The 12748-nt window shown below is 47.5% G+C and overlaps 3 protein-coding genes across 3 annotated transcripts; 1 reads left to right on the top strand and 2 right to left on the bottom strand.

Moving 5' to 3' along the window:
• Positions 1-671: 671 nt before the first annotated feature.
• F4822DRAFT_406520 (PXA domain-containing protein) lies at positions 672-5108 on the bottom strand. The gene is made up of 2 exons (XM_051458411.1): positions 1407-5108; positions 672-1347 (listed from the first exon to the last, which is right to left on the bottom strand). The coding sequence occupies exons 1-2, from the start codon at positions 5024-5026 to the stop codon at positions 1287-1289; spliced, it is 3681 nt and encodes a 1226-aa protein (XP_051313227.1). The 5' UTR covers positions 5027-5108; the 3' UTR covers positions 672-1286.
• Positions 5109-5269: 161 nt separating this feature from the next.
• Positions 5270-6717, bottom strand: F4822DRAFT_406519 (putative methyltransferase). Its single transcript, XM_051458410.1, has 2 exons — positions 6340-6717; positions 5270-6279 (listed from the first exon to the last, which is right to left on the bottom strand). The coding sequence occupies exons 1-2, from the start codon at positions 6480-6482 to the stop codon at positions 5571-5573; spliced, it is 852 nt and encodes a 283-aa protein (XP_051313226.1). The 5' UTR covers positions 6483-6717; the 3' UTR covers positions 5270-5570.
• An 85-nt stretch (positions 6718-6802) lies between these two features.
• Positions 6803-10180, top strand: F4822DRAFT_406516 (armadillo-type protein). Its single transcript, XM_051458409.1, has 2 exons — positions 6803-8537; positions 8591-10180. The coding sequence occupies exons 1-2, from the start codon at positions 7096-7098 to the stop codon at positions 9588-9590; spliced, it is 2442 nt and encodes an 813-aa protein (XP_051313225.1). The 5' UTR covers positions 6803-7095; the 3' UTR covers positions 9591-10180.
• Positions 10181-12748: the final 2568 nt, after the last annotated feature.

Below are 12748 nucleotides of genomic sequence, written 5' to 3'. Positions count from 1 at the left end.
GGGCTCAGGCTCGTGCTCGTTAAAAAACCCAACGAGGGGAGAAAAAAAACCTTGAGCTGTCCGAAGTGCGAACGGGCAACGAAAAATCAAAACGGCGAAGTGGACGTAGAAATATGGAAGGAGGGTATAATGGATAGACCGGCTACGGGAACTTTGGTTGGAAAAAAAAAGGAAAGGAGAAACGGCGTCGTTCTGTATCGTTTTGGAGGGTGGTAGCAGTATGTTTGAGGAACGGAATACTGCTTTGGCTTGTTATTAAAGTTGACAAGTGATTGATTTGATGCAAGAGACGAGCACCTGGGGCAGTGTGATGGGTGTGAAGAGGAACTACGGGGACTACCTTACATGAACGGTACGGTAAGAAAGGTGTGAAGGGGCACCGTGCACTTTAAAAAAATGTGGAGGCGCTGAAGCGGAGCAGGCGTTTTTTTTCTTAGCGCAGAGATTTTGTCCCTCGAGATCCTCGTCCACCCCGCACAGACCATTGAGGTAGTACAACCCCGACCAAGCTAAAGTACATACTACTTGCATGTACCTGATTTACTTACTCCAAGTGGGAACTCCTTCTTAGATCCAACCCAAAAGAACAAGGTACTATATACTCCAACCTTCCTGAAGCCTTTTCTGTTCAGATGGTACTGTAAGTCGAGGAAATTAATCATACATTACCAACTCGGTGTAGGTGTGATACACATCTTTTAGGCTTGAAGAAAATTTGGTGTGTAGCTGGATGCCTAACAGGTTCCAATTGTCAATGATTGTTTGTTATAAGTGCGAATGTGTATTTAATACGTGTAAAGAATATATCCATGAATTTAGTTTGTTTAAGATTGCTTCCATGTTCAAGTTTAAAGCACTTGACCTAAGAAGCTTTTAGCTTGCATATTAAGTTGCCTAAACGGGTAGGTAAGTACATAAGCGCCAGAGTACCGACTTAGGTACCTGTGTATGTACATCCTCGCCTCGCGTTGCCGTCGTCAGCTTTAAAATAGGTACATACCACCCCAGACATGGGTGTAACAAGTGATCGCCTCACTTTGATCTCGCGCGATGGTGCTCGATGCAGTGTGCCGGTATCACTTTTAGTGTCTCTACTCGGGAAAGACATAAATAAAAAAGAGGTCTGTACACCGCCAACCGCCTTGCATGTATGTATGCAGCATCAAAAGGTATTCATAGCATTCATTGATGCCTCGACGACATCCTAAAATCCACCGATCCGAACGCCGATGCTATGCTGTGCTGGGTAGAAGAAAAATACGACGATGCCCCGAAACTAGGGCGGGTTAAGTCTCATTGAACAGAACGTCAACTAGTTCATCTATAATGGTGAAAACCAAATGCGAGCTGTGGCTTCGTTAGCATCACAATCGTGCATACGATATCGGATTTGTAAAATCACATACTTTAGTCTTGAGTTATTGAGTGTCGCAAAGAGCCTGCGACTCGCCGCTTGAGCATTCAGTCGTCCAACCACATTTCCAGCTAAATCTGGAACAAGAGTAGCCAGCATCAAGCTTGCTTCTCTCCGAGTCCGTGCTTTTTCTGAAGACGTCCTTGGTTGCTTATTTCTGTTGAGTTGTCCACCAGGCCACATGCTATTTTTCAAAAGGTCGATATACTTAAGAATGGCATCTTCCTGGACTAAGACCTTGAAGTTATCCCTCACTTTTCGTTCAATTGTGCCTCCCAGCATTTGATGCAAAACAACAACGACAGCTCGCCCCCGGAGCCAGTTATTTCCCCTATTAAGACCAAAAACTTCGAGGAAGATATCGCAGATTGGTTTAATGAATGGTTCTAGTTCTTTGTTCTCAAATGCGTTCAGTTCGGCTTCAGCTTCAGCAGTTGATATGGCATCCTCCGTGACGCCTAGTGGGATTGTACTCATCTGACTTGTTGCTGCCGCTATAAGGTTCTGACCTGCTAATGAAAGCTGGTCTAGGACGGGTATATTCCCCAAGATATCTTCCATGCCATCTGCAACGGAATCGTATAGACGAGTGATCATATCTTTCTTGTCTTCACGATTCATCAGATCTTCTCCTTGGGTGATTACACTTTGCGATAGGAAGGCTCGCAAGTCCCTGCTTCGACACACATCTGGAAGTAGAAGCAATTGGCTTAAGTAGTATTCCAAAGCGTCGCGCCGCTTACGAAGAAAGTCACTCTGGAGCTTCATGACCATTCTCCGCCGCGGAAAGTCAAGGTTTCGTACTGACGGATATCTATGCCGTAGTTGTTGGTGAAGCTCATGGAATTCGCTATATCGTCGTGTGACAATCCAAGTGGCGGCTGGCATCTTTTCGCCCGCGTCCCTCTTCACTTCAATAACATATAGGGCGAATTCTTTACCATCCTCCTCTCGTCCAACTTGGATAGACTTGATCTTAATTAACGCCCGTCCATAAAGACTATTATCGCTTTCTTGGATTACATATTGTTGTCGTTGTAATTCTTTTCGTCGAAGTTCTCTTTGCAAACTTGCTTTAGACTTTCGTAAAATCCGGAGTTCAGCAGTATTATTGGTTAACTCGGCTTTCTTCGTTAATGATTCTATAACAGCCTCCTGCGCGGCAAGTCGGTCAATATCATTGGTCAGAACCGTAATGGCCTCCGCAAGACCTAAATCACCTGGTGCGGCTTCGTGGACCTCGTCCTCGATGTCACCATCTACTTCTTCGTTGTGGTCATCACGTTCGTCCGACAAGAACTTATCTTCATCTCCGAAGAGGTCATCATCCATGAATACGCCGATTCTAGATGCTGCACTTACAAGCCCAAGGGATGCCAAACTAGGTTTCTCGACTTCCTTTCCGGATTGTATTGGACGTTGTTGGTCTAACGAAACCCTACCCGAACCAGTGTCTTGACCTGAGAACAGGCTTGAAGCCCCATCATCTTGTCCAAAAAGTGACTCACGAAGATCTTCTGCGGTTTGCGGTCGGTCATCTTCCATAATATTATTAAGCGCCTCTTCCATCGCTTGAACGACTTGAGTATCTGGCACAGGTCTTAAGGGTTCCTGGTCGAGACTCAATATGGAGTCTCCCATCGGATCATGATCCAGATCATCGTCATCGAATAACGGTGACGCAGTCGTATCGTCGAGAGATCGTCGGTGGCCCAGCAAAGGATCAGAGCCATTGCTGGTACTTGCAGTAGTCACTTTTAGATCCGAGGCAGAAAGGCCTCGTCTAACTTGCCCATTCGATGTATTTAATCTTGGGTTAAGCTTCGCGACAGGTGTGGGCTTTAATGCATAAGACTGAGATGCGCGAAGAAGCGGCGGATTTGTGGCAGGCCCAGCTTGAGGTTGTGGAGCTAGAGGGATATTCCTTGAGGCTTCTTCCGATGCCAGAGCCTTGTAGAAGAGGTCCGATTTCTTGAAGGCATCAAGAAACCTAGATTGCATGTCTTCGAGTACAGCACTTTGCGTTCGGAGCACAGCCCGGCGTGCCTTGTAATATTGCGCTGGGGTAGCTGCCTTTCCAGCGTCTAGAAATTCACGAATAGCTCTTCGTGAACTAGCCGATACTTTAAGTTCTGGCTTCGATAGGTACGCTTGATTGATCTGGGCGAGGTCTGTGCGATCCGATTCTGCCCAGGGGCTCAAAGTCGAAGGCATATGTTCGTCGTCGGGCCCGTCATCTTCCAGGGGATTTCGTAACCCATCCACGACCAACCAAAACTGTACCAGGGACATCAAGCCTTGTCTGTCCATGTATTCCATGAAATAAGAAAGACCAGACGTATCGCGTAGTAACTCGACTAAGGATGCCTTCTCCAACATTGAAGAACCCGTAATTGGCGACGGATGGCTCGAGACGGGTATATGTCGCCCGTCGCCGCCTGCTGCTAGTTGTTGAACTCTTTGATCTAGAAGTCGCTTGCCCATCTCTAGCCGGCGAAGGTAAATCTGATCCTGACCAGAGTACTGAGAGTCTCTTTTCAATTGACTTGCTACTTCACTGCGGAATCGCCTTGCATCAGACAGGTTATTAAGTTTACGTATTGTTCGTATGAACTTTTCAAACCGTCGCTCACTATCACCTGGACTCAGTCGAGGGAAAGCTACCGGTTTAGAGCTCTTTGGTGTCGGCGACGCATGCGCATCCAACGCTGCACGAAGTTTACGGACCGTTGATCGATCCTGCAACATACTTCGACCATAGTTCTCCATAACCTGGTTCCAGGTGTCGGGTTCTGATAGTAGTTGTATGGTAGGGAACAAGACAGCACAGGCAACAATTTCGCGAATTATGCTGAACACGGCCCGACTGTCTAGCAGATTTTCAGGGAGCACTTTCGGTAGGACCTTAGTAACAATATTCCGTAGATGGTCTTGCTGTACTAGCTTCGTATCTGAATAGGTAAGGGAGGCCGCAGGGTGCAGTTTGCCATCATTGTACTTTGCGGCGATAGCCAAATCCAGCTCTTCAGATTCTGTGACATCGCGATTCAACTTGCGACCGCGAACGGCCCTCTCAGCATCATAAAAATCTCGAAAATGAGCTGTCAATATTGGGACAATTCTGCTTGTTACCACCTCTACTAAATCCGTCTCGAAAAGACGATCCCGGATTCTACCCAGCGCATGTCTTATGGCCTTATCCACCTGGTTTGCGAATACGGGGTTTTTGCTTATGTGCGAGTACCATGACTTGACGAAATCTCGTACAATCAATTCAAGTAAATCGTCGAGGGAGTTCGAAATAGCGGGAGAGTCGGCATATAGGGGAGCTTTGATATAAGTTTGTCGGATTCGTAGGGCGATGGTTTCTTTGTGCCAAGATTCAGCACCTGCGAAGGTAACTGCGTTGGGTCGTGACGATCTGTTTCGTTGGCCATATACCGAACCTCGAGAAGTCAGTAGCAAGAGAAGACATCCCAAGAGGGTTACAACAGCGCCGCTGACGAATGCATATCCGGCCCATCGAATGGCAGGAAACCAGCTGGTCGCATAGCCCCATGCGAAGAAGCAGACGATGCCAGCAATAATGACATCTCTCCCCTTAAGGGCCATACTCAATTTGAAGTCGTGTTAATCCCGGCGGCATGGTTCGTTCGTGGGGGTTAAACAAGTTCAAGGGTATCGTGGGAATGGTTCGTAGGTTCGTACTGTAGGTGAGGGCCAGTTGGAAGCCAAGCTACTTATCGATTAAGACGTTCCACGCCATTGGGCTATGCAATGGAAGACCCACCCTGTACAACGTTTCTATATACATGTACCTAGGTACCTCAGTACTTGAGAGTACTCACATCTACATCCATGGATACATACATATGTACATGTCATTTTGACCTTCCTCTGAATCACCTACAACACTTCACTCGTATAATTGTCTTCTTACTCCAATTTCGTCTTAAATACATATGTATCTCTTAGGCTTCGGTCGGATCCGAAGTATAAACTCATCAGTGTAATAAAGGGTATCTTTTTTATCATTAATCAAAGGACTTAAGTCCCGGATCTCACAAGCCCTCGCTTATTTTAACTTCGAAATTGGTGGTACAAGTTGTTCTTTTGCTTCTTATCAAAACCAATCAATGTAGAGAAGCACCATCGCCTACCATGGAGGATCCTCTAGGCGTCGGAACAAAGCGACAAACTTTTGACCTTTATTCCTCTCAACTTTCTTTCCTTCCTCAGTTTCTGTCCTCATAACTTCTACACAGGGATCGACGTCCTGTTCCCCTTCAGAAATTCTTTCAAACGAAGGATGCGCTTCGAAATGTTGTACCATCCATTCATGCAGATTTTCCACATCTGTGATTGTGTACGCGATCCCACCTGGTTTTAGGACATATGCATACTCAGAATTAAGCGTAGTAGATACGATCCTCGCTTTGTGCTTGCGCTGCTTGAAGTGCGGATCCGGGAAGCATATAAAAATTTTCGATAATTGTCCTTTTCGGAAGAAATTAGGGAGGAACTTCATCGTATTCGCTCGTAGACAACCAATGTTCTGATATTGCTTTTGCTCGGGGTCTTTGGCGCGGAGGGCCACGATTCGATCTTGTACGAATTCTGATACTTGAGATCGGATTTCCATGCCTAGGAGCAATGTGTCTGGCATTACAGGCGATAGGGCTACTAGCAATCCCCCAAAACCGCAGCCTATATCTACAACTTCCACATCTTTCGTGAGTTTCTTCGGAGGGGTCTTCGCAATTGTTTCAGTATTTTCGGTCGTCTGCGGAAGTGATTCTGGCTTTGCATCTGCGACGAATGCAGGAAAGAATGTCGACCAATCCATGCCGTCGGGTCTTATCGGGCTGTTTTAAATGAGCATTGAACGAGTCCCCGACTTATACGAAGGAACATTGAAAGCGTACTATGTTAATCTATGATCCGAGAAGGGATTCGCATGTGCCCGTTGGCGATAGAATTTCTTCTTGGGCATATTTGTGGCACCATTTTCTTTTTGGGCAAGGCGGTAGTCTTCCCGCTTCTGCTTCTTATTCGGTGCTCCAGGCATCGTAGATATATCGGGAGGTCGTATAGTCCTAGCTCTCGTGTTTTAATTCAAGTGTTCATAGGTAGGTGCTGAGTCGAATTGAAAAGAATGAAGACTGCTGAATGTAGCTTCGAAGATGATGTACATAGTGGGGTTATAGCTGAAAAAAGTTGGTGGGGATAACATTGAACTGATAAGCGATAAGACCCCACTGTTCGTCGGTTAGAAGCAGGAACGCGTGTGTACGATACGTAGGTACCTGTTTGTTGCTGCGGCAACTAGACCCCAAATCTCCACCAAAAGAGCGGCGGGATTGAACTTAAACAAAAAGTCTCCATGAACTCAATTGCAGTTCACACCCAGGTAATGTTCAACACTGAGTTCTAGACTTTTTTATTTTTTTGTTCTCAGCTCAGCTTTGGTGATTTCAGCTTTCAGATGTGGATTTTTCAATCAATTGTTCGTTAGATTCAGCATCCCGCCCTTAAATGCGGTTATGTTCTGAGCATCACTTCAGAGGACATATGGCATAGTTCGGCGTATTATCTTTCCTACTAACAGCATCTTTGCTTTGCTTCTAAACATTACTTCTTCTTTCTATTCAATTACTATACATCCTCACTCTTCATACACAATGGCATCGGTTGACGATTATCATATCTCAGCGAATATCGCCCCTAGTGCTGGCCGGTCACCCCAGCATTCACGACCAAAATCGAGCGTCCTAAAGTCCTTTATCCACCGACGAAACAATTCCGATGGATCCGCATTACCGCCTTCTGACCTTATACTCCCGCCAAATAGCACGCCCTTTGATTCTGAACCAGGCTTCCCAAATTTCTCTCGACCTGCTGCCCTAGGTGAAATTCAACAAAACCAGATTGGGACTTCTTCTCGATCACCCACGAAGCAACGACAACAACCCAGTGCCCCACCATCTCCGACCAAAAAGGGCTTCAACACAGTATCAGCTAAGGAGTCGGAAAAATTAGCTAAGCTAGCCAAACAAGACGAAGGCAAACCCAAGAAAACCAAATCGGCTACGAACCTCGTTGGATTCCTAAGTCGCCCCAAGAGCTCTAAAAATTTGAATAAGCAATCTACCGAAGACGATATGCGCTTCAAGAAGAATAAAGAGAACCAACCACCTCATGAGGGTATTCGGCCTCCCATCTACGCCCAGTTCTCCAGTGGTGCATTGGAGAAACAGTCGGAACGAAATGATGAGAAGAATGGGTACAAGAATTCCCTCCTTACCAATACCGCAAACGGCGGATCAAGCGGCCGAATGACCAAAGAACGACCTAAATCTTACCACGCGCCATCAACACAACTCACCGATTCTAAATCGAAATCAGGCAGCTCCAAGGCTTCACCGTCTAAGATACAGAGAGGCCTGAAAGTATTCACCGGTGGCTCGGGATCGCAGAATAGACCACGCTCCGCCGAACCTGCTGAGCCCGTCCTCGACGGGAAGGACATTGATAAGCACCTCGAAGCAATGTTGGACCGACGTAATATCCCCGAGCACCAAAGATACAAGATGCGAAACCTCGCAGATACTATCAAGATGGAGTTCATACGACAAGATTGGGCAGAGAGCCGCGGTCTTGGTATCACCAGACCGGAGAGTCACGACAGTGATTCCAGCATCAACGCTGCCCAGGTGATCGAACACGGCAAGCAGAAGAAGTCACGAGGTCGAAGCTTCACCTTGTCTAGAGGCAAGAAGTCCGAGTCGACTTCTCCCACAAAGAAGTCGAAAGGGGAGGGTTCCATAGGACGGCACTTCCGAAGTAGATCCACAGATAGCGTTGCTAGTGAGCGACCTTCTTCGGCCGGATCGAATTCAGGAGGTGGTATATTCTCGAAGGTGAAGTTGCAACAAGGACCCGTCGACTTCGTGAACTACCTGCGTAAGGTACAGAAGCCGGAGTTAGTCGAGGTCGGAAAATTGCACAAGTTGCGGCTACTACTGCGGAACGAGACGGTAGCCTGGACAGAAGAGTTTATACGACAGGGCGGGATGGAAGAAATTGTAGGATTACTACATCGTATCATGGAGGTTGAGTGGAGGTATGTTCACCACCTGAACCTACAAGTTATTGATGACGCTAACCCCATAATAGAGAAGAGCACGAAGATGCCCTGCTACACGAGAATCTTCTCTGTCTAAAGGCGCTCTGCACTACAGCTCTTGCCCTGCAGTACCTCCATTCGATTCAAGCAACGCTATTTCCCGCCCTTTTAGGAATGCTCTTCGACCCCGAAAAGAAGGGTCCCAATGAGTTCACTACTCGAGGTATCATCACCTCTGTCCTTTTTACCTACATACAATCCGCCTCGCTCGCCGATCGCCCCGTCCGTGCCAAGACGGTACTTGGTCATCTACGTGACCCCGAGCCGAAGGAGGACGCGCGACCCGTCGGATTCGTCCTCGAGATGCGTCGAGAACGTCCATACCGTGTATGGTGCAAAGAGGCAGTGAGCGTCACCAAAGAGGTCTTCTGGATCTTCCTGCACCATCTCAACGTCGTCTATCTACCCCGTGAGAAGGAGTCGAAAGAAGGCGCCGGCCCTTCTGGCATAGACAGTCTGGCGTACATGCAAGCTCACTTCCCACAAGAGAGACCCCCAGTCCCTGCTGCCCCCTACGTTGGTGGCGTAGAGTGGGATGCTACGAATTATCTAGCATCGCATTTAGACCTCTTGAATGCAATCATCGCTTGTACCCCCACGGCCGAAGAACGCAACGCCCTGCGCGGCCTATTTCACATCTCGGGTTGGGAACGCTGCATGGGTGGTAGTCTACGCCTCTGCAAGGAGAAGTTTTATCCCGGTGTGCACGATGGCCTGAGAACTTGGGTCGCAGCCGCTGCCGAAGACGGCTGGGACGTGCGAGACGTACGCTATGGCCCGCCGGCCGAGCCCAAGAGCCCGACCAAGAGATACGCTGGAGGTGGCGGGGGTGGTAATAATAACAAAGGAGGCAAAAACAACAAGGAGGAACAGGCTCCCAGGATCGACATACCAAAGCTTAGTCTAGGCTTAGATTCGTCTACTCCTGCTCCTGCATCAGGCGCGGCTACTCCCGTCGGGAAATTGAGTCACGAGGGCTGGCTCTCATAGCGAGAGACCTGGCTTAGGCGTTGGGAAATGGATTATGAGGGTCCAACAGTACCACCATTGCCACCGGTGCCACTCCCATCGGTGGAGATAAGTTCCCAAGCGGGAATGATGAAGTGACAGACGAACAGACCAGACCCGGTCTTCGGGATCGATAGTGCTGACTTGGCTTTGTCTTGGCCGAACCGAAACACCGAAACTCAACACTGAGCTGGAACGTCAGCATTCTTTTTTGTCGATTTGGTGGAACATGGATTGTATTTTGGGGGCTTCTCATTCGGAGTTTTTCTGGGGGAAGGGAAAGGATGCTCTTTTTTTTTTTTTGCTGCTGCTGCTATTTTTCCACGGGTCTCGTCTCATTGTCACGCCTCCTCTTCTCGGGATTTGGAATGTGTTTTTTGTGATTTTTTTCTTCCCATCTTTTCTCATCATCCGGTAATGACGTCCGGTTGGACATACACACAGGCACAAGGCACAGACACACACACATGGGCTATTCACACGCGGTACGCGGTAGATTGAATGATCACGACGATTATGACTAGGGGCACAGGCTCAATGAAAACAAAAATCAAATGATTTTCCATTAAGAACAGACCCTATTATTTGCTACCTAATTTTTATTGTGTGATATGAGCTAGCTCGTATGATCTCGTGCTTACTTACCGTTTACGTGGCTGAAGCACTAGTTGACATTATACAGGATCAACCATCTAGATAGCCCGATGCAGCACCCGAGGCCACATAAAAGAGACCAGCTCGTAAATCTCGTAATTCTGTGGGCAGTGGAAACCTAATATGGATATCCGAGCACGGCTGATATGATATATCAACCCACTGGAGACATATGGGTCGTGTCTCTGAGAAAGGAATCACGTCTGATTGGAACCAACGATCGGAATATTTAGAACAGTCCCCTAATTTCTCTACCTAGGTATCGTCTTGCGAAGAACCATGGTCAGGAATTGAATCCTCCATGGAGAAGTCAAAAATATGATATCTCAGCAGAAAACTGCGAGGCCAAGCTCAACCAGTCTGTTAATAACAGAAGCTCGAGACGACCCGCCCTGGATGATTTTCACCGCTATCGGCAACGTGCAAGACATGCGCTTCGTTCCGTCTTGCTTTGAAGGTGGATACGGTAAGCATATGTCTGGAGCTTTGTACAGATTGCATAATCATGTCGCGTGCTTCATCTGCCGAAAGACCGGACCCACGCTCAGCTTCGTACTCGTCTTTCAGTCTTGATAGGTTTTCGGCAAGATGATCTGCGAGAGCTGGGGGACCTCTATCATGTCATTGCATCACACGGGTATCCCTGCTACGGATTATGATATACATACCTTTTACTAAAAATATTGAGCTGTTCCAGAAGCACATCGATGTAGTAAGAAATAAGGTCGTCTTCGCTTGCTCAGGTCCCAATGCGTCCAGGGAGCATTCTAGGCTTGCAGAGTGGAATGTTTCCCATCGGTGAAGATCCTCCAGCATAGTCTCATATGGTATCCCGAATGTATCCGCTGACTGACGTGGTTTTGAGCCGGATATCAAGAAGATTCGCCATAGGTCGACGTCAATGAATGGCAATATGTGCTCAAGAGGAGGTTCGGTTAAGGAGGAGATAGCCCGGACCAGTGATCTGCAATGCGTGCTAGGTCAGACCGCAAGGACAAATTAGAATCATAGTCCGAGGAGGATTTCACTTTGGGGCCGTGAGGAGCAGAGGCCGGCAGTATCTAGATTCAAATAACGTAACGTAACGCTCCAAGGCCATGGCGCCCCATCCCCTTCTACCAGGTTGGCCCATGGCCTGGAGCGTCTCATGTTAACGAGACGTTGTGCGGAGTGGCCGGTATAGAAAATGATGAGTCCCTTCTTGCTGCGGAGCCGCAGTCGAGGGTGAACCAATCAAATGAACTGCCGGCGAACAGGAGAGCAGATCCCACAGATGACGGCGCAATGGAATAGGTATTCCTCCGGTAAAGTCGCATCATATGTGGGTGAATCGGGGAATGGAATGCTCTCCGAAGATACCATAGGGTCCGACGCACTTGGTGGGTTGGGTTGGGTTGAGTGAGCGACAGACAGCGGCCGGCCAGGGTCTCGTCCCCAGGTCTGCGTAGTGATGGCCTCTGCAGGATAGTTCGGCTTGGGTCGCTCTGTAGACTCTGATAGGTTTGACAGGATGGACCAAACTCGGGAGGCTAGACACCAAACGCAGGCCTGACAGCCAATGACGGATTGTACGACGAATCATGTGTGTCAAGGAAGGAATCCAAGCCCAGGTAGGTAGGTAATCGATATGTTGGCATGAACGCATAGAATAGGAGAAAAAAAAAGCAGGACCCTCGCGGATAAAGGTACATGTAGGACTAATAGAAAGAGGGGGAAAGGAAAAGCAGAAAAGAAAAGCAGCAAGTAAGCCCGGAAATGCGTGGGTAGATCAACCGAGGCCATCAAGACATGTTCGTACGTCAATAAGTTTGAAGATCATGATAAGGCGGAGGCAAACACCATGATGATCAAGTTCCAATTAAGAATTCTAACATCGTCACGCATGGCCCAATGTCCAATGTGTGCATAGAACCAATCCAGGGTTGTTGGTGACAAGTGTAAGAAGGGACTGAAATGAGACTATATATTCGTTGGGAAATTGAAGCCGGTGTAGAAGAGATGGCGGTACCATCCGAGGATCTGCTCGAATTGTATCCTTTCTAGGCAAGAGCTTCATTGCTTTCTGTAAGCCACGGCGCGTGGGCATTTAGGGGGGGTTATCGATGCCATGTTGTACAAGATTAGAGGGGAGATCTTCGAGAAGGTCAGAGAATTGTGAGAAGTCATCGAGGCGGCGAGGCAGCGAGGATCAATTGAGAATTAACTGAGAATTAGAATTTACAAGTAGTTAATAGGTAATTTACCTAGGTACCCAGCGAGGTAGTTCCGGTCCCAAATAAGTTACGTAATCCAAGTAGCTCTTGCTCCATGATGTAGTTTTTTAGTCTATAGTTTGTATGCATGTACGAATTTAAATATAAGTACTGGTAGCCACAAATAAGATGAGAAGGGAAACTATATCGTTCCCTTTCTTGGCAATATGTAGGTTGAATTTTTCTAATTTCTTTTTCTTTTTTCCCTCTTATCCGAAATAAAAATTGGTATGA

This window comes from Hypoxylon trugodes (genome assembly GCF_022578975.1).
Source record: "Hypoxylon trugodes strain CBS 135444 unplaced genomic scaffold F4822scaffold_6, whole genome shotgun sequence".
Lineage (NCBI taxonomy): Eukaryota > Fungi > Ascomycota > Sordariomycetes > Xylariales > Hypoxylaceae > Hypoxylon > Hypoxylon trugodes.
Note: the sequence above shows the minus strand (reverse complement) of the source record. Positions and strands in the feature narration are given on the sequence as shown.